This window comes from Lissotriton helveticus, chromosome 3_2 (assembly GCF_964261635.1).
Source record: "Lissotriton helveticus chromosome 3_2, aLisHel1.1, whole genome shotgun sequence".
NCBI classification, from domain to species: Eukaryota; Metazoa; Chordata; class Amphibia; order Caudata; family Salamandridae; genus Lissotriton; species Lissotriton helveticus.
The window spans coordinates 4,595,323-4,617,356 of NC_136062.1; the positions used below are offsets into that span (position 1 = coordinate 4,595,323).

The 22,034-nt window shown below is 46.3% G+C and overlaps 1 protein-coding gene across 1 annotated transcript in view; it reads left to right on the forward strand.

The window, feature by feature from the left end:
- The window catches only part of LOC144826413 (lamin-B3-like), a 484,608-nt gene extending 463,319 nt beyond the window's left edge, over nucleotides 1–21,289 (forward strand). The window contains exon 11 of the mRNA XM_078684729.1: nucleotides 19,998–21,289. Within this exon, the coding sequence (XP_078540855.1) occupies nucleotides 19,998–20,036 (39 nt within the window). The 3' untranslated portion in view covers nucleotides 20,037–21,289. The remainder of the gene's footprint in view (nucleotides 1–19,997) is intronic.
- The last annotated feature ends 745 nt before the right edge of the window (nucleotides 21,290–22,034 follow it).

Sequence of the window (22,034 nt, forward strand, 5' to 3'; positions counted from 1 at the left end):
AGTGGACTCATAGGGGCACAGAAGTAACCCCTCTAACCTGAAATGCCTGGCACATGGCGAATTCCTCAGCCAGTTCCTGTTCCTTCTCGCAACCTGGCAAGAGTATCTTAACTATCTTCCCGAATATTATGTCAACTTAAATTTAAATTCAGAACCTAAGTATAAGACACCTCAGACAGCAATGTATTTCCACTTGTTGGCCTTCACCTATGTTTACTTTGATTCCATATTGCTCACACCTTGCAGAATGTTTGAAGTATGACCCTGGTATGTCAAAAGTTACATATGGAAATAGGAAAATATGGGAATGACACTAGTAGTGTCATTGGCATACTTGCCTATTTCCATATTTAAATAAACTTCCCATACCAAAGGAAATAGGAGTCATTTACTGCTATGGGCACACCGATTAAACCTACTGGAAGTATTGCTTTTGGGTCCCTTGAAATTGACATTTCACCAAAGAGATTAATTCACATGACTGGACAGATGGCCCACTCTGAGAACCTCTTCAGTTAAAGGTGTATACTGTTGTTGGTATAAGCGAATGTGGGGGCCATGTTTTCAAAAAAGGGGAACAATGAAATATATGGTTCAAATTCTCAAAAAGTTAAATTTTTCATTTTGGAAAACCAATTTTCCAGTCTTTCTTCTCATGCTCTTTAATGCACTCAACCCTACTACTTCATGGAGGAAATAAATTGGGGTATAAATGCCAACCTTCAAATTTCACCGAACACCACTGAATGTTGGTTTATTGAATGAATATATCTCTGATTGATTATTGAATTTCCTTGACCTTGTTATATTGTTTTTGCTAAAGCATTGAGCAATTCAGTAGGTAAAACAAGAGGCAAACTTATTCTTGCATCTAATACCATGTGCAGAGGTGGTAATCATCACCCTCAAAGACTGAGAATACTCCATGGTAAACCCAGTTTGGAATCCTGTATAATACAATGATGCTCCCAATAATTTGGAAACCGTTCTTCTTGGTGCTTAGAAAGAGAGTCTAAAATGGGGCGTCTGGTTTGGTACCCTGAATTATTGAATATTTGAATAGCACAAACTACTATCAAATAGTGTCTTGGTGTTGAACATGATGGCAAATGCTCACCAGAGATTTATGAGAGCAGAAAGCAAGTACCGTATGAACAGATTATGTCAGATAATGTGACTATTCTTAGACTTGATATCAGAAACAAAAGGTATTCCAATATTTGGCCATGAGGTACAATAGGATCTTTCACCAAGTCAGGTTTTGCATATCTGTGGGGAGAATTCCAACTGATCAGTGACAAATCACTGAATTTGTGTAGTGGTGAAAGGGCTGCTTCTAGTATAGGTATTTGTACATCCAAAACATACCTAGAGAGCTGTACAAAGGTAGGAGCGCTCTGTTACTATTCAGATTTGTTTACATTGAAGCAGGATGCGTGTGAGTGATGAATTAGGTCGTCTGTAAATGTTATTGTTCTCTCAATAGTTTGATCTTCTGCACATTTCTAAATTGTCGAATGGTTGGGATAGTTCTGATATTGGTTTGAATTTTGCTCTGGGCCACTTCTAAAACTCTGTGTGGCAGATGCAAAAGCGGTCAAAAATGGTGCTAGTGGAAGCAGTTGAAGATTCTTTAGATGTCCTGAAACGGTGGGCTACAGGGGTTGCAGCTAAAAAGACACAGAGCAAGGAGGGAAGCTCAAATCTGGATGAGTTGATGTGAGAGTTCAAGTATTCGGGAAGGCCAAAGTACACAGACTTTTAATAGTCTAGACTAGATTAAATGATTGGTTGCATCACCATTTTGCTGCAGGACCTCGGCAGTGTGAGTATATTTGTTATTGGATAGTTTATCGCCAATTCTTTACCAGTAACTTTGCTGCTCTTGGGGATCAGTGAGAAGGTGTTAGCCTAAGATCTTATATTAGCCAATTTTCACTGGGGTAGAAGTGATCAGCATTTCAGGTGGCCTCCAATCGGTGGATCAAGAGGCAGACAAAACACCAACCACAGGTACCTAGGTGTTTTCCAAATTAAGAGTCCATGAAATGCTAGTCATCCAGTCCTGAAAAAAGCCTGCCCAGGGCCTGATAACCATTCAGCCAGATGATAACTCTAAGAACCCCATTTAGATATCGGTGGGGCAAGTAATAGCTATGGGGCCCAACTGGTGGTTGACTCTGTGGTAGTGAGAGTTGAGAAGCCCAAAGATTCTCAAGAGGGGGAGGTAGGTGTAAAGTGAGCAGACTAATAACTCTAAATACATCCAGTGACTCCAAAGATTACTGTTATGTAAAGGTGAGTATGTATCTACTAACATGAAGTACAGTACAACACAGTATACAATATACACAGTCTTCATAAGGCAGGCCACTAGCATTACCCTGGTCATTTCTTGCCCCTCTTCCTCTATGCATGATATGAGTGCCCTCTCATGTCTGGTGACATTCAAGCGAAGCCTCCCAAGTCAGTGCAAGTCTAAGAAATTCTATGAAGACTTTTAGTAAAAGCCCACATTTCCTTGCACCTGGGACTGTTAGTCAGAACCAGTTACCCCCAGTGTCCAATGGCCCTGTTTCAGTCCTACCATCACTTGCTGGGTTGGCAGTCTGGAGGTCCCAGATGTGCATTCCCGGTCTGATGGTGAGCAGGGAGCTGAGGCGGCAGATGTCCACGGCGCTCCTCTGATCTAGCGGTAAGTTGTCTTTATCCAGAGGTGGTACTCAGTGCTCCTGAACTCTGAGTTCAAATGAAGCTTCACCTACCTGTGTAACAACCTACTGACGATCCAGACTGTACACTGCCCTTAGGTGACTGCCCTCCTTCTGGACTCTGCTTCCCCACCAAAGTGCAGGGGGTATCTTCATAGCATACACAGGACAATGGCCCTTGGTATTCTTTGGAATCCCTTCTTGACATACAGGGATCGCTTAGCAGTTTCCCTCTGATGACAACCCTCTCTGTATTCCAGCACTACCAAGGGCAAGTATTGCACCAGGGAAGTGACCCTTACTCCCAGCAGCAGACTCGTCCTGGCATGCAGTCCAACACTACACCCAAGGGCTTGGGCCCGATCCTCTTCATGGGTCTGGTTCTCTCTGTAGCCTCCCACCTGGCAATGGGTGGGGGAGGTGTTGTCACACAGTACACACTAGCAGATGACTTGACTTGAACGGCACACTGTTTTGATGGATCAGAATCTCACGCTCCACTCCCAGGATCTTCTTGGTAGGACCTCTACTGGACGTCACTCCCTCAAGGCAATCTCCTCCTCACAGGACCCACTGCTCTTGGGTGGGGCAGAAGCTGGTGTTCCAGGTGAGTGCCCTGATTCTCCTGGGTGATGTCCCCTCACCCAGCATGGGAGACTGGCAGACAAGTAGTCCCCAGTCCTGGCCACAACTGGCAGAAGTAGTGCTAAGCTTATCCACACTTATTTACAGCTTCAGTTTGACAATTTGGGGGTCTCAAGCTCCCCTTTTTATAATCCATTTCCAAACACATTTCTGATTTAGTGTCTGTCTTTGAAGTAAGTGTTCTAGTGGTTTCCCACTTTGAAGTGCTCACTCCTTTGTTGGACTCCTCCTCCAAAGTGCAGTCTATCCCAGCAAGACGGTCTCCACTTTTGATAACCCCAACCACTGGTCATGGGAGTGACTAGAGGTTCCCATCTGGATGTCCGCCTTAGTGGTCTGTTCATCAAAAGGTTGGCAAAGGGCACCAGCCCTATTCCTTTATGATTCTCTTATCAGCCCCATCTCCTTCCCCAGATGTACCCAGGCCCCTTTGACCAGTGATGACCTTTCATAATGAAAGAACCCCTGTTGATGTGCTATTCCTTACTCTGTGTGTCCTACTCGGACAGATTTTTAGATTTCTGCATTCCTGAGAGCGAATGGAAATTCCTTCCTCCAGCTAGCACCGGACCTCCCAAAATGGAACACATTGTCTTCCATGCATTGGGTCCAATGCAAGCACACACACAGCTGTACAAACACGTGTGCAGCCTCCAATTAATTGTACCCTTGCACTGTCATCCACACATTCCAACAAACTCATCCATCACAGCACAATAACTATATAATGCAGTAGCAGCTGACAGGCCCACAAATGGCACAGTCCCACACGTAACCATGCGTGCTATTTCCTAATGCACAGAGGCACAAGTTTCCCAGCACACACACACACACACACACACACACACACACACACACACACACACACCACACTTGTTATTCCTTGATTCACTGTAACTTCTCGAAGGCACACATGTATCCCAGTGCACTCATGCAACTGTGCATGCTATCTTCTGATGCACTGTACCTTCCGACTGGCACACATACATCCAAGTGCTCTACGCTATCCATTACACGCCAAAGATGAGTTAAACACAAAGCAGCTGAACTTTACCATTGGGCTTGGAGGTGACACACCTGTGACACTTGTAAAAAGGTTTTTTACTCTTCTGATCACTAAAAACAGGGTATGCTGCCACCACTGCACTTGTGCTACTTAAATCCCCATCCAGTGCTTTGGGCGCCTAAGCAGACCATAAGACAGGCCTAGGTCATAGTTCATAATGCACATGCATGATCTGTGTTTGCTCTTATCTTCGGAGCTGGGGCATTCAGGGCAGGGATTATACCTCTTTTACCATGTAAGGGACTTTTCTGTCCTAACAGTAACCAAGGGGTGATCCACATAGAAATCGAGAACACAAAATGATGGAATAAATTGTCTAGCCCTGCTGCATGGATATTAAAAAGCTAAGGGAGGAGCCCTGCAACCTATAGGTCAATGATGGGTAACAGTGAAAAATTAGGGTGCTTTCTACTTGGGGATTCTGAGTGACATCAGAACATTTCTTCAATCATTTTCTAAAAATATACAGTCAACATGTGATTTGCCCTTCGCAAAGAATAGACATGGACCTCCTGAAAACAAAAAATATTGTTCTACCTCCAAGCTTTTATACTGCGAACTTGACTTTTGTGACCTTAATCCTGCATACTGGTACTGACCCCAGAAACGACCAGGGCTTGTTTCTTTATCAATTCCTACAATACTCGAAGGATCCTACCAGAAACAAGCACATTCAGAAACTGTTAGCCCGGACATCCTTAGAGTGATATTCCTCCAACCCTATTTTATCTTCCCTCACATCCCTTCCGTTTTTTGTATTTGCATTGGTTGGCATTAGGGACTCTGTGTACATTATCATTCATGTGACAAAGTTCTTGTGATCTAACCCTAAAACATGGTAAAATTGTACCCAGGGCCTATACTGTAAACTATATGCTACTGGCATGCCTGTAGGGTCAAGACTGAGTTGCACATAGCTGAGTTCAAACTGAGGTGGCATGATGTTGCAAATAGCGATGGAATAGGATGTGCCCCCCCCCCCCCCTCAGTACTTACCAGTGGCTGAGCTTAATTCAAGTATTCCATTGTTTTATACTTTACTAGTGGGCCTGCAGCACTCCTTGTGCTACCCACTAAAGGAGCACTTATAAACATGCCACATGCTACCCATTGCAGACTGTAGTGCATTTTCAAACTGCCATTTCGTATTGTCAAAATAAGCCTTTTCCCAGGCCTAAACTTTCCTTTTTAATACATATGTCACCATTAAAGTAGGCCTTAAAATCCCTCAAAGCAGAGTGTATGGCATTTAAAAAAAGTAGTGCATTTAGGTTTACGTTTAACATGCACTGGTAGTGAAAAACTCCTAACTTCGTTTTTCTCTATAAGGCCTGCCTCTCCCATTGACTAACACTGAATTACCCTATCACATTTTATAATTGCTAACTTTGGACTGGGAGCAGATACAAACGTCCTGTTTAGACTCAAATGAATTCTAATGCAAGATCATCATTATTGGTAAAGTGTGATTTAAATTTACAATTCTGAAAATGTGACTTTTAGAAAATTGGAATTTTCTTGTCTGAACCATTTGTGCCCACTGCCAGTGTCATGGGTCACATGACTGTGAATGGCTCTGCTGTTGGGATGTGTGTATTCCTCCTGAACAGTAGCGCAAATGGGACTAAATGTAGCAGGATGGCCATCCTACCATGATGGCTGGGGCAGAGCTGTACCCTGCCCCACTTGCACTTCAAATGGCTTGCCTCCAGCACACATATACCATCCTTTTATCACCCCAGACTTCTTGACCCATTGACATGGGGAGGAAATAACTATCCAGATTTTGGAGTAGGACGGGGTTCCCACCCACTTTCCCCCCGGCCCTAGGTATAGATATTGGACCCTGAGAAGAACAGTACAGTCCTAGACCCGCGGAAGATTCAAAACAACTGCCCTGCTGCCTGAAGAACCTCCTTGCTGCTTGGAGGTTAACGGGGATCAGTTCCTTGAACCCAGGATGCCTGAGTGACTTCCAAGGCTAGTTGGATGGCCTCCAATCTACCCAACAGGGACATAACAAGATTCTAAGTTATTGAACCCTGCAGGTGCTCTCTGCTGGAGTGATTCCTAACCACCCAAATGGTACCCCATGTCCTGTACCTTTGGAAGTGGTGTCAGCTGTACTGCTTTAGCCTAACCCTAAAAGCTGGCACTTCAAACATTTTGAAACTTCCTGGAGAACTGACCGAAGACCGGAACCTGTCTTCTGTCCAGTCGATCTGCACAAGGTGCATCGCTAGTCAGTCTGACTTCACTTTCCCTCTGTGCCTGCTTCGTTTTTTTTTAAATTGTAGTCTGTATTGTCTCTTTGCCGTTTTTTCTCGCTCCTCCTCGTGTTGGTTTTTGCTGCCCCTTGTCGCCCAGTTCTCCCCTGCACCTCGGTGCCGCTTCCCCACCCCGCTCCCTGCCACTGCTCCCCCGCGGCCTCACCCCCGCTCCCTCTAGTATCACCGCATCGTTCCCCCCACTCGCCACCTCGCTCCCGCCTCCCAGCTGCTCCTCCCTCGCCCCGCCCCCCCCCACTCTCCAGTTATGGCAGAGTGCATGCGTACGCGCAGCGGGCGCGCCGATTGCGCGCCAAAGGCAAGCCCATCTGCGCCTGTCCGCGCATGGACCGCGCCCAGTGCCAGGACCCCTGGCCCCGCCGATGCGAGACCACCCGACAGACCTACGACGACGCCGCCCTCAATGCCGGCCGGAACCCCGCCTGCTGCCGGGCCACCCCGAAACGCATCCACGGACCTTTCACCTGCAAGGCCTGCAAGTTCACCTGCCTCCGAACCTTCACCACACCCGCCAAGCCAAGCACCAGCAAGACCCACCTCAAGTGCATCCTGCTCAACACCTGCTCCATCCACAGACACGCCATCGAACTCTGGAACCTGCTCGACACAACTTCACCAGACGTCGCCTTCCTCACGGAAACCTGGATGAACGCCTCCTCTGCACCCGACATCGCCATCCCAGACGGATACAAGATCACCCGGAGGGACCGCATAAACCAGACCGGAGGAGGCATCGCCATCGTACACAAGAACACCATCCGCATCACGACCGACTCCAATGACACCTTCTCCGCCGCAGAGCACCTCCAGTTCCAGATACACGCCGACCCAAAGACGACGCTCAGAGGCACCCTTGTCTACAGACCCCCGGGACCATGCACACAATTCAGCAACAACATCACGGACTTCATCAGCCCGCACGCCCTCCCCTCCGCTGACTACATCCTCCTAGGGGACCTCAACTTCCACCTGGAGAACAACAAGGACCGCAACACCGCCGCCCTGCTGGACAACCTCGCCAACCTCGGACTCAAGCAACTGGTCAACACCCCCACCCACTACGCCGACCACACGCTTGATCCCGTCTTCTCTTCCAGCAAGCACATCACCTTCAGCCACTCCACCGGACTTCACTGTACCGACCACAGCTGGGTCCACTTCAGCTTCACAAGAAACACGACCCACCACCAACCGCAACAGGTTCCTCACAGGAGCTGGAGCAAGATCACCGCCGAGCAGCTCACCACGTCCCTCAGCCAGAACCCACCCGCCAGCACAACGAAGCAGCCCGCAACTTCACGCAGTGGCTGACCGCCTGCGCAGACGATCTCGCGCCACTGAAGAACCCTCCCAGCAGACCCAGAAGCAAGAAGGCCTCCTGGTTCACCGACGAACTCAAGGACTCCAAGAAGAACTGCCGCACCCTCGAGAGAACCTGGCTCCGCGACCAGACCACAGACAACATGACCGCCCTCAAACACGCCACCCGCAAGCACCACCACCTTATCCGCACCACCAAGAAGAAATCACTGAAGGAACGACTGGACAACAACGCCCACGACAGCAAAGAACTCTTCAACATTGTCAAGGAGTTCTCCAACCCCAGCACCGGCAACAACGACATCACTCCTTCACAAGATCTCTGCGACTCTCTCGCCTCGTTCTTCCACAGCAAGATCGCCGACATCCACAACAGCTTTGACGCACCATCCACGCACCCTACCGTCATTCCAACGCCCCCCACCGCCACCCTCCGCACCTGGACCACGGTGACCACCAAAGACACAGCCCGCACGATGAGCACCATCCACTCCGGATCTCCAACTGCCCCTTGCCCCCACCACGTCTTCAACAAGGCCGACTCCACCATCGCACCCCAACTCCGGAACATCATCAACACCTCCTTCAACACCGCCATCTTCCCGGAGAGCTGGAAGCATGCCGAGCTCAGCGCCCTACTGAAGAAACCAACAGCGGACCCCACCGACCTCAAGAACTTCCGCCCCATCTCGCTCCTCCCTTTCCCTGCCAAAGTCATCGAGAAGACAGTCAACAGACAGCTTGCCGCCTTCCTCGAGGCGAACGGATCCCTCGACCCTTCGCAGTCCGGTTTCAGAGCCAACCACAGCACCGAGACCGCCCTCATCGCAGCCACCGACGACATCCGAGCTCTGCTCGACAACGGGTAAACAGCGGCGCTCCTCCTCCTGGACCTCTCTGCAGCGTTCGACACGGTCTGCCACCGCACCCCAGTTCAACGCCTAAGCAACATCGGTATCCAAGAGAAGGCACTGGAGTGGATCATCTCGATTCTCGCCGGAAGAACACAGAGAGTCCGTCTCCCCCCATTTCGATCCGAGGCCACCGAAGTCATCTGCGGCGTCCCGCAAGGATCATCACTCAGCCCCACCCTCTTCAACATCTACATGAGACCTCTTGCAGCCATCGCACGCCAGCACAACCTCAACATCGTTTCCTACGCCGACGACACACAGCTGATCCTCTCCCTCACCAGAGACCCCGACACCGCCAGAACTAGCCTACACAAAGGGATGAAAGACGTCGCCGAATGGATGAAGAACAGCCGCCTGAAACTGAACTCAGACAAGACAGAAGTCCTCATCCTGGGACCATCTACCTCTGCCTGGGACGGCTCCTGGTGGCCCCCCGCCCTGGGCACCACCCCCAAGCCAACAGACCATGCACGCAACCTGGTCTTCATCCTGGACTCCTCCCTCTCGATGGCCAGACAAGTCAACGCCGTCTCCTCATCATGCTTCAACACGCTCCGCATGCTCCGCAAGATCTTCCGCTGGATCCCGACCTAAACCAGGAAAACGGTCACCCAGGCACTCATCACCAGCCGACTGGACTACGGAAACACCCTCTACGCCGGAACCACAGCCAAGCTACAGAAAAGACTCCAACGCATCCAGAAAGCCTCCGCCCGACTCATCCTGGACATCCCCCGACGCAGCCACATCTCCGGCCACCTGAGAGACCTGCACTGGCTCTCCGTCAGCAAGAGGATCACGTTCAGGCTCCTCACCCACGCACACAAGTCTCTCCACGACCTGGGCCCCAAGTACCTCAATGACCGCCTGACCTTCTACACGCCCACCCGTCAGCTACGTTCTACAAGCCTCGCCGCCGTACCACGCATCTGAAGAGCCAACGCCGGAGGCAGATACTTCTCCTACCCGTCGGCCAAGACACTGATACTCTGTCCTGAAAGTCACTCCAGCACCTCATATTGCACACACAAAAAAGAGCTCCTTCTACTCTTTCTACGACACTGCACCCCATCTGTTTCAACGTGGTTACACTGCTCACCGCAAAATATCAATTATAGAAAATGTAAAATACTTGGCCTTTATACTTGATAAATACCTTTATCCACAAGCTCAAATCAACACTCCATGTGGGTCTAGAACATTGTTAAATTACTGCTGACTGCTGAGCGATAGGAGAGGAGAGGGATTTGCCTGTAAGGGAGACTGCGAGGGGCTGAGCGAAAGAAAATTTGTAATTTCGCACAATAAATCCACCAGCAGGCAGCATAAACCTTGAAAATTATGATTTTTATCAGAATAACTCCTCAGGTTGACATATGCCTGCACTTTTTTTTTTTGCAAGGAGTCCATTTTGGCGGGGGTGGGGGAGGAAGGAAGTGCCCCACAGACATGGCCCCCGAAGGTAGGCAACCCTGGACCCCGAAGTGCCAGGATGGGGGGGGAGCACCGTCATGCCCCCCTGAAAATGTCTGGGGGCCCGGAACCCCAACCCCAGGCCAGAGTGTGGAGGAGGCCGGCGGAGTGCCGTCGCACTCCCCTAAAGACCACCGGAAGTGGGGAAGCTGACTCGCGTCTGCCCGCCGGAGCGGGCAGACCAGAAGAGGACTGCCGGCTCCCGCGGCAGCACAGAAGAGTGATGGCCACTAAGCATGGGCGTAAAATCTGTTCCGCTCGCGGATTTTGCGGATTTTCGGTAAATTCGCAATCCGCGAACTCTCGCGAACTTGCCGAAAATTCGTAAAATCCGTGCAAAGCGGATTTTTTGCTTGGTCGCACTTGCCAACTAGAATACTATACAATTTCGCGGGAGTAAATACTTGCGAACACGTAGATGCGGCGAGCAGCGACAATCTCGCAATTGCGAGATTGCAAAATTTGTAATTTCGCACAAGAAATCCACCAGCAGGCAGCATAAACCTTGAAAATTATGATTTTTATCAGAATAACTCCTCAGGTTGACATTTGCCTGCACTTTTTTTTTTTTTTTGCAAGGAGCCCATTTTGGGGGGGGGGGGAGGAAGGAAGTGCCCCACAGTCTCCAACTTCCTGTTCCTGTCCAGCAGGCTCCTCCCAGTGCTTTCTTCATGTGCTGGTCACTTTGATTTGGATCTTGACCTGGAAGGATTACTTTTTGTGGATGCTGCTGGATATTTGGATTTTTGCTAAACTGAAAGCACTTAGCAGGTTCAAAAGTTCAATCTTATCATTAGTAACCATTCCCTGTAGTGCTTCCTGAGGGGCCCCTTCAGAGTTCATTTGCCTACTTGCAACTATTCTATGACCCTGCTCTGACCCTCACAGCAGGCTCAGAGAATAGCTACAAGTATACAACAAAGGTCCTGTTAAAAAAATTACACTGCAACAGAAAGCAATTACAGACAAAACTGAAAGCACTCCGCAGGTGCAAAAGTTCAATCTTATCATTAGTAACCATTCCCTGTAGTGCTTCCTGAGGGGCCCCTTCAGAGTTCAGCAAATTACAGATAAGGAAGCAGGTGCCAGCCAGACTGGAAGTTTAAATTCAGTGACACATTAATCAACCCCAAATTAATTCATGTCAGTTGAAGCAGGGCAGGTGTGCTTGCTTTTTTTCACCCCCATAATCTACAGTGATAAACCAACCAGAGGGTGGCAGTGATGTACCAGAGGGTGGCATAGGTGTACCAGAGGGTGGCAGTGGTGAAACAGAGGGTGCTGTGAACCTGTGATGATGAACCAGATGTAGAAACAACATAGTCGCGGCCGTTGCGAGCCGACAAGTAAGTTCGCAATTGCGAACGGGTACAGAACCCTCGTGAACTGGCAGAAATCCTTGCGAACAAAAAAAAAAGAAATCCGCAAATTCGCGAGAGTTCGCGGATTTTGCGGATTGCGAATCCGTAAATACGCAAGTTCGCGGATTGCCAATTCGTAAAATACGCCCATGCTTAATGGCCACGCGGGGAGCCAGCAGGGGCAGCCCTCCACCGAGGAAGGCATGCGGGGGCCCCGGGTGGGACCGGAGCCCCCGAGGAAGACATTCAGCGGTGCAAGGAGCCAGGTGGGACCGGGCCCCAGAAAAGAGGAGCAGCAGCCTGGGGTGGGCTCCCGAGCCATCTGTGCTCATCTGGGTGTCTGGGTGGGACCGGCCCCCCCAACGAGTCCCAGAAAGCGGCGAGTGCCTGTGCAGCTCTCCCCGGCACAGCGGGAGAGCCGCTCATCTGTTATTCAGCACCAGGATCTTGAAGCGCCCCATAATGCCTTGCAAGGCATGTGGAATAGATAGTTTTGGGCGTTTTGGTGGGCCCCAGAGGAGAAGGGTCATCCTTGAGTGTGAAAAAGTGCTGGGGGAGCTCCTGGAAGAACCCAGACTGTTAGCCCTTAAGATGTAGAGGTGCATACTTTATGGTCAGTATGAGATGCTCAGTCAGGGTCATGTGTCATTAAGGCAGGTGTACCCCTGTTTAATGCTTGTTGAGGTAATGGGGGGGGGGACGCCACTGGGATGGGGCCAGTGTGCAGGGCCCTCGCTCCAGGACATACGAGACCAGGTCAAAGTCAAAAGTTAAGGCGGACCGCAAAATAGTGCAGTTTGCATATAAGGGGTGGATGGGGCCGGTTTCAGCTTACCTCTGGACTTCAGGAGTTCAGCGGGGCAAGACAGCAGGCTGTGTCAGAGTAGGACCCATCAACGCCAGGGAGCTGCTGGATGAAGTATCGGTGAATCGGTTGATGATGGTGGGAAGAGCTCTGGACGAGAACAGCTAGATTTTCAGGCCAAGGAGCCAAGTCATTTATGAGCAGCCAGTCATCAGAGTCCAGTAAAGATTTTTACCTTCAGAGTTGGACAACCTTCTGGAAGTCTGATTCCTCCAGTCAGACAAAGCTGCAGAACATAGCAGAAGAGGGTTCCACAAGGCTAACAACTTTGCCAGGAGGTCCTGCTGAACAGGATTTTCTGTTGCACAGAAGAAAGTAGCAGGAGCTATCAATCAATCAATCAATCATAACATTTGTATAGCGCACTACTCACCCGGAAGGGTCTCAGGGCGCTTGGGGGAAGGGGTCCGCTATTGCTCGAACAGCCAGGTCTTGAGTTGTCTCCTGAAGGCGAGATGGTCCTGGGTCAGCCGAAGGTGGATGGGGAAGAAGTTCCATGTCTTGGCTGCCAGGTAGGAGAAGGATCTGCCTCCGGCGGTGGCTCTTCGGATGCGTGGTACGGCGGCGAGGCTTGTAGAACGTAGCTGGCGGGTGGGCGTGTAGAAAGTCAGGCGGTCGTTGAGGTACTTGGGGCCCAGGTCGTGGAGAGATTTGTGTGCGTGGGTGAGGAGCCTGAACGTGATCCTCTTGCTGACGGGGAGCCAGTGCAGGTCCCTCAGGTGGCCGGAGATGTGGCTGCGTCGGGGGATGTCCAGGATGAGTCGGGCGGAGGCGTTCTGGATGCGTTGGAGTCTTTTCTGTAGCTTGGCTGTGGTTCCGGCGTAGAGGATATTTCCGTAGTCCAGTCGGCTGGTGACGAGTGCCTGGGTGACCGTCTTCCTGGTTTCGGTCGGGATCCAACCGAAGATCTTGTGGAGCATGCGTGGGGTGTTGAAGCATGATGAGGAGACGTCGTTGACTTGTCTGGTCATCGAGAGGGAGCAGTCCAGGATGAAGCCCAGGTTGCGTGCGTGGTCTGTTGGCTTGGGAGTGGTGCCTAGGGCGGGGGGCCACCAGGATTTGTCCCAGGCGGAGGGCGATGGTCCCAGGATGAGGACTTCCGTCTTGTCTGAGTTCAGTTTCAGGCGGCTGTTCTTCATCCACTCGGCGACGTCTTTCATCCCTTCGTGTAGGCTGGTTCTGGCGGTGTCGGGGTCTCTGGTGAGGGAGAGGATCAGCTGGGTATCGGCATAGGAGATGATGTTGAGGTTGTGGTGGCGTGCGATGGCTGCAAGAGGTCTCATGTAGATGTTGAAGAGGGTGGGGCTGAGTGATGATCCTTGCGGTACGCCGCAGATGACTTCGGTGGCCTCGTATCGAAACAGGGGGAGGCGGACTCTGTGTTCTTCCGGTGAGGAACGAGATGATCCACTCCAGTGCCTTCTCTTGGATACCGTTGTTGCTGAGGCGTTGAACTAGGGTGCGGTGGCAGACAGTGTTGAACGCTGCGGAGAGGTCCAGGAGGATGAGGGCCGCTGTTTCGCCGTTGTCGAGCAGGGCTCGGATGTCGTCGGTGGCTGCGATGAGGGCGGTCTCGGTGCTGTGGTTGGCTCTGAAGCCGCACTGCGAGGGGTCGAGGGATCCGTTCGTCTCGAGGAAGGCGGCAATCTGTCTGTTGACGGCCTTCTTGATGACTATGGCAGGAAAAGGGAGGAGTGAGATGGGGCGGAAGTTCTTGAGGTCGGTGGGGTCCGCTGTTGGTTTCTTCAGTAGGGCGCTGAGCTCGGCATGCTTCCAGCTCTCCGGGAAGGTGGCGGTGTTGAAGGAGGTGTTGATGATGTTCCGGAGTTGGGGTGCGATGGTGGAGTCGGCTTTGTTGAAGACGTGGTGGGGGCAGGGGTCTGTTGGAGATCCGGAGTTGATGGTAAAAGGAGAGGAAGAAGATGAAAGAGTATCCTCCAATTATAGGCTAAAAAAAGTACCAATAAGAGTCCATCTAAATCAACCCTAATCCCTATTCCTCATCAAAATCAAAGCATCAAGGAAACAATAGTAAAATATGCTGAAACAACTGTAAGTGAGGAAGAGAAAAGATCTAATAAATCGCCCAAATGGGAGCATCTGCTTATTGAAAACAGAGAAGGAGTAAAAAGAATTAGCTACAAACCTCGGAAAATCAAGGAAAGTGAGGTCCTTACTCACCAAGTACCTAATGCTAAGGATCAACTTATATTTAACCCGGAATTCGAGTCTAGAGGTAGGCATGATATACTAAACTGGGGGAACCTACTCAGATTATTCAAATCAATTGCATCACTAACTAATATGGTAAGTGGGGATATTGTCTCTATTGAGTTTGTTAGAAAAACAAAGCCTCCAGGCTCCCCTATACTAATAACATTAACATCCTCAACAATAGCCGAACAGATTATGAGTGAGCAGATGACATTTAAATCTTGGGGCATATCAATTACTAAACAAATCCTGGAGGTCTACCCAACTCCGTTTATTAGGGAAGAAACAAAATTACAGCCCGAAAAAACCGACACACAGATACTTCCAGTATTAAAAAATGCCCGCGGTAGATCCCCTATGAAAACAGATGGGGTAACTCCGCAAAAAAACGCAGAAAGGAACTTAGAAATAAACGAAAAATGAATAAATATGGCATTACACAGTAATAGCAAACAATGAGCCGATAAACTTAAGCAAGTACCTGTTAATACAAATGAGATGGGACAAATAAGAATGTGTTCGTGGAACATTAACGGAGTGGGAAGTAAGATCTATAATGCACAATTAGACTCTATAACGTGCCCATGTCAGATTATTCTATTACAAGAAACATGGGAAACCAACCCATTCATGTTACACGGATACACAGGTTACAATGAGCATGCAAAAAAAATGCATACATTCGGCTCGCCGAGTGGGGGCCTGGCAATATTCATTTCTAATGCCATACATGCACAGCATGAGCAAGTGGACTCTGGCTGTACAAATATCCTAATAGTTAAACTGAATTATAAAACAATAAACCAAAATACCAAATCTATATATTTGATCAATGTATATATCCAACCAATACAAAACAGTAGGGAATCAACTTGTGCAAACCTGAATGACTTCTTAATAAAACAAACATTGGACGATCCGATAGCAGATTACCTGGTTTCCGGGGATTGTAATCTAATGGTCAATTCCCCATCAGGACTTAGGAAAAGAGATTAACTCCACAAACAACCTGGGTACGCAATTGATCAAAGATATGGAAGCAATGGGTCTTTGTATTCTTAATGGCCGATTCAAAACAGATGTGCCACCAGCATATAGTTATTTTGGGTATAACGCAATGTCCAGGATTAATTATACCATGATTTCGTTAAATATGTTCCAGAACATTACATCATTTCAGCTACAGAAAGTAATGGAGAGTGATCACTGTCAGCAGATAATAACAATTAATATTGGAAGTAAAACAAACCAAGTATATCAAACCGTCCAGGGGTGCATTGGAACAATAAACTTTAAAAAGCTCATTTGGTGATGTCAACTGCCTAAGTTACTGTTTGGTTACTGTTAACAATAACTATTTGGTAAAACATTGCATTGCATACACTATAAAAAAGTAAGACACTACTTTATCTACAGCTTGTACTGGCTAAAATACCTAAAGCTCCTTCAATACGCCGCCGGACCCAAGGTTTTCGGCTGACGGGCTGTGTAAATCCAACAATGCAGAGTGACAACTGAATAACAACGCGGCCGGCCCCTTGGGTTGTAGGCCTAGAGCTGTGTAATGGTATTATTGTGCAATAAAGGTCTTTATAAAAAAAAAAGCTCATTTGGAATGTTGAAAATAAAAAACTAATGAATGAACAAGTGGAGAGTCTCTTGGAGACTTGTTTTAGGGATTCAACATCGGAAACAGTGATGCAACAATGGGAAAACTTTAACAAGAAGTTGATTAAACCCCTATCGCAACCAAAAATAAATCGAGACACATCGTATTATAAAAAGAAAAACAAGGAAAAGGAAAATGATATAAACCTTCCATATACAATAACTAAATTAAAAAGAGCCCGGAATAAGATCATCAGGCAAATAAAGAAACCCGGAATTAAAGATGAAGCCTTGGGCAAACTGAAATCACTAAACCAAAATCTGAAGAAGCTAATATGGAATGAGAAAACCCAAGCACAACAGGCAATGTGGGCAAAAATATTCCATTCAAGTAAACAAAAGAACCAAAGAGAATTTTGGAAAGTTGTCAATGGACTGGTTATACCAAACAAACAGGTGGTCTCATCCCCACTAACGGAGCAGGAATGGGTCACATTTCTGAGAAAGCATCTAAACCAGAACACATGGACAAGGAAAACGGAAATGCATCCCATTGTCAGCTACGATACTGCAATGGAAACACGGAACTATGGCAGTGATACAGAAATACCTATTGAAATAACAAAAGAGCAAATAACAAAATTAATTAAAAAACAGAAGGATGGAGCTCCGGGACCAAATGGTATACCGTTCTCACTCTATAAAGAAAATCCAGAATTATGGGCATTGCATCTAGAAAAACTATATGGAGAAGTCATTCAAAAAGGAGTTATACCTGAGTCATGGAGAGGATCTTTAATCAAGCCAATATTTAATAAAGGTAACTGGGCACTCGCAGAAAACTACAGGCTAATTACGCTTCAAGACACCGATGCCAAGTTGTTTGCCAGGATTTTGCTTACAAATCTCAGTGAATGGGTTCGGGAAAACAAGATTCTGCCTATGAACCAAAGGGGTTTCATACAAGGACTGGGGACAATGACAAATGTATTGGTTCTGTCCCTGCTTATGAGCAAATCAATTAGAGCTAAGCAACCCCTTTACCTATGTTTTGTAGATTTTAAATCTGCATTTGACTGTGTCCAAAGAAATCTATTATGGAAAAAACTTTAGGAAAAGAATATACCTGTGGCTTTATTGAAGCGAATACGTCTCCTATACAGTAACACCTGGGTAAGGGTGAGGATGGGGGATGGACAAATGTTATCAAAGGAGATCCCAGCAACTGAAGGACTAAAACAAGGATGTGTTTTAGCTCCTCTCCTTTTTTAATTTATTCCTGGCTGATTTAACTGGGATACTTGATAAAACAAACGCCCACCTTCCGAAAATAGGTAATAAGCACATTACTAATTTATTGTATGCAGACGATGTTATCCTTCTAAGCCACACTAGAGTTGGACTACAAGTCTAATCAGTCGACCGCAAAACTATGCAAAGGAAAACGGGATGGTGATAAACAAAGCGAAAACCAAGATTATGGTAGTCACTAAGAAAAACAATATGAGATATAAAACCAAATGGTACATGGACAAGACCCAACTAGAACAAGTAGATGTATATAAATATTTGGGGGTGTTATTTGATGAAAAGGGTAATTACCTGTTTCATAAAAAGGATATACAACGAAAGGCTAATGCATTGGCGGCAGCATTTAGAATTGTACAGAAGTCACTCCGTAACCTCACATATGGCCCACTCCTGAGCATTATAGGGGCAAGACTTCTCCCAACCATTACGTATGGTAGTGAAGCACTAATGGGAAAGGATACGGAAACTATAAATAAGGCCCTAATAAGAACATATAGGGTACTTTTTCAACTCCCTGGAAATGCGTCATCCGCACAAATTAGGTTGAATGAGTCATCCGCACAAATTAGGTTGGAGTTTGGATTAACAAACCAACAATATGCGAGGCAAGGGCAATTTATCAAGATCTGGAAGCGTATAAAAAATGACCATGAAAATGAGATATCACAGCTACTATGGAAGGAAATAAATAATAACGTAAACTCAGCCGCATGGATCTACCTCAAGGAAGCAATAGATGACTTTGCAGTTACTTATATCTGGGAAAACAATATAACCAACGTATCGTTCAAAAAAATAATAAATAAAACTGCAAACCAATTATCTATTGTAAGTGACGAAGCCAGCCTCATAAAGAGAAAACACGCCTGGTCAGTAATAAATGGTTACAAAAAAAAGGGAATACAACAATACTTGGAAATACCCTGGACTGAGAAAAAAAAAACAGGTGCTTCTTAAAGCGAGATTTGGAATGCTGCCGGGACTTTGTCATCTTCCCCTGTGGAAAAATACTGAAGAACAAACAATGTGCAGATTGTGTAACAAAGGTGAGGAGAATATTCTCCACCTATTATGCATTTGTACCAAACTCCTAAATGAGAGAAGAACATTAATTAAATTACCGCTTAGGGTACGTGGAATAAGAACATGTAGGCAGGCCCTGATACGGTGTCTACAGTCAAACGATATAAGTTTAAATGCTGCCTTCGTAAGATTCCTATTGATAGTGAAAAAGAAATTAGGAGAATAATAATTTGAAAAAGTAATTTATTATGCAACCAAATGAATGTTATGGTGCTTTGGCATTTTAATTGTTTTTAAATTAATATAGCAATTTATGTTTCTTTTTCGTATCGCATGTGTAATATTGTAAGATTTTAAATAATCAACAGTAAAATGTACCTACTTGTTAAATTATTCCTAATTATGCAAAACGCAAATTAGGTATTTCAAGCGAAAATGCATGAAAATTGCAAGTGCCTCGAATAACAGCAAAATGCAAAGTTACACAAAATATGCCTGTATAATTTAAATTGCCTAGTACCTCCTCCCTTTTGTCTCCCTTAGAAAGCTAATACTTTCCCTAACTATGATGTTCTTCGATAGACGAATTGCCTCTGTTTTCGCACCTCAAGTATGAGTACTGCCTTTTGTTGTGCCGCTATTATGGACATTGAGTAGGTTTTACTGCTGTTTTTGGCACTCTGATTCTTAGTAGGGACTTCTTTGCGTTATTTAAAACACACAAAATAAAAATTAGGTTAATGTGCGTATTTATCCGATCATACACGTGGCAACTACAAACTCCGTTTTATACTACTAATCAATCCATTTTTGTTCTGTCGAATAGTCTTGGAAAAGGAATGCCTTATGAACCATCTAGTATCGCTCGGACATTGTCGATATTATCAGAACTATAACTGTTATCTCGTGAAATTATCATCTTCGCTGTATGTGCATTTTGTAGTTTTGACTTGATGTCAGTTTATGCTCTCACATTATTTAAAACTAACATATCCATATATATTTTTTTACCTTGTTAAATTTCCCGTGTTTGAGTTTATCCTCAAGATTTCTTAAGTACAGTAAAACTGAGTAAGTCTATAATACTCCTGCTTCCTCCACTCCGCCCTTTAGTCTATTTGTTTGTTGCTCAATTGAAAAGGTTCAATATTTTAATGTCCTGATTAACCGATTGCCTTTTTCCTTTTTTTGTTCACAGTGTCGTAAGGCAAAAGACCCTGCGTGTTTTCTGATGTAGATGGGACTTCCTGACAGTAGCCCTTTTCTTGCATTACCCTACCATGGGAACATCTCTTTGATTGACTCATAACAAAGGATCAACTTTGCTAACTGCATCAGTTTCGGAAATGTCTGGAGGATTTATTGATGCTGAATTTATCGTTTGGATGATGGAATTACATACAATTAGGTTCGTTTTTTGTTGGAATGGATTCCAGAAGGAAAGTTCTAGTGCCATGCTGGACTGGTGCTTGCCTCTTCCTTTTAACAAGGCATTTAGAGTTTTTGTGTACAAGACATTCTAGTAGTTAAATATAGCCATGTAAATACAGCTCTTCTGCAATATTTTTGTAAGTTATTTCCTTTTTTCATTTTGTTGTTAGAATAGTGCTGAGTATAGTTTACTTCCGGTTCATATGTTGCACTGATGCATGGAGTTTGTCGTACAGTATGTTCTGGGTATCGGGCAGAGTCCACAAGTTCTGAGTGGCAGTGCATTTTCAGCTGTGACACTTCTGTTTAAAATGTGAAACAAACACTAGCCTGTGTAAATAGCCGAGAGAAGCCGCCTGATGTTTATGAACCTGCTGCGAGAAAAGCTTTACGGATGCCGAATGTACGAATACACACCATTTTACAGTGATCGGGTTTACCTACTTTCACACTACCTGCGCACGCATGCACACACACACACACACACACACACACACACACACACACACACACACACACACACGCTTCTCTCCTATTGGCACTTTCATTAGGCTTTGAGCATCGCTGACGTTGCACTTGGCGCTGTGGGGTCTGGACTCTGAGGTTCTCGTGTGCCCTACAACAACTGCATTAAAAGTACGATCACCTCCCGCCCCTTCCCCCCCTCCCCCACCCCTGACGTAAAGGTGAATTCCACGTTTACAGGTGTAATGAGCATTAAGAATGTGGATTACATTGTGTCTTGAGTATCAACCGTTTCTATGCATCAGAAATACATTAATTTTTTTCATTGCTTTTAGTTATAAATCGATCTATCAGGGTTTTTAATACCTTACTTTTCCTTATAGCTCGGGTGCCTTTTTTTCAAAAGAAAATGATCTACTTAGATGCAACATTTTATATCTCAAGAGAAAATGAGCATACATGTTAAAGTGTTATGGAACTGAAGATATGTTGCTAGTGTCAGCCAAAAACCTAGTTTGGGTGACAACCTAATTTTGTATTTATGATTTCGTACATTATTTAAAAAAAAGTAATAAAAATGTTCTATGCACACTACCTCGATATATTGTAGCTCTACTTTTTTGTTTTGTTAATCTCGCGCATATTCCCACTACAACTGGCAAATCCGACGCTTTGTGTGACTGAACTGGACCAAAGATACGTTTTGTTTTGATTCGACTCGATTCATCTTCCCCGGGCCATTGACACAATCTCGTGAGGGTACGACTAGCCAGGGCCGTTTCTACCATTAGGCAGGACTTGGCAGCCGCCTAGGGCGGCAAAAGGGGGAGGGTGGCAAAAAACATGAGTTTGTGCTGACCCTATGCATCATTTCACAAGGCTGGTTCATTTGTAACCAACCACGCGTGTAGCTTGTGCTCGGTAGAGAAAGCGCTTCTGAAAAACATAACGCAGGCAGCAAGAGGCTGCACGGTCGTTTGTGTGCCTTTTTAAAAAGAAGTTTTCTCTTTTATATGCAGAGAAGAACTGTACTAAAAGTCATGTGCTCATGAGCGAGAAAAGACGCAAGGTTTGATAACTATTGAAAGTCCAATTTAGATGTATTTACTGATTTTCCGAGTAGTATGGTTATGTGGATATACTTGTTGCTGCTTTTTTGTGTACAATGGCAAGTTTTGTCATGATTTAAGAACATTTTGTTCAGCGCTTACAGGTGGCGAGGTTTCGTATTCCAAGATAAGCCCTTTCTTTGAGAGCATGTAGACCATCTGTCGCAGCTGGGAGTCCTATGGGCTAGATTTCAGACTAGGTCACACCGACGGAAGCGTTTCCTTCAAAT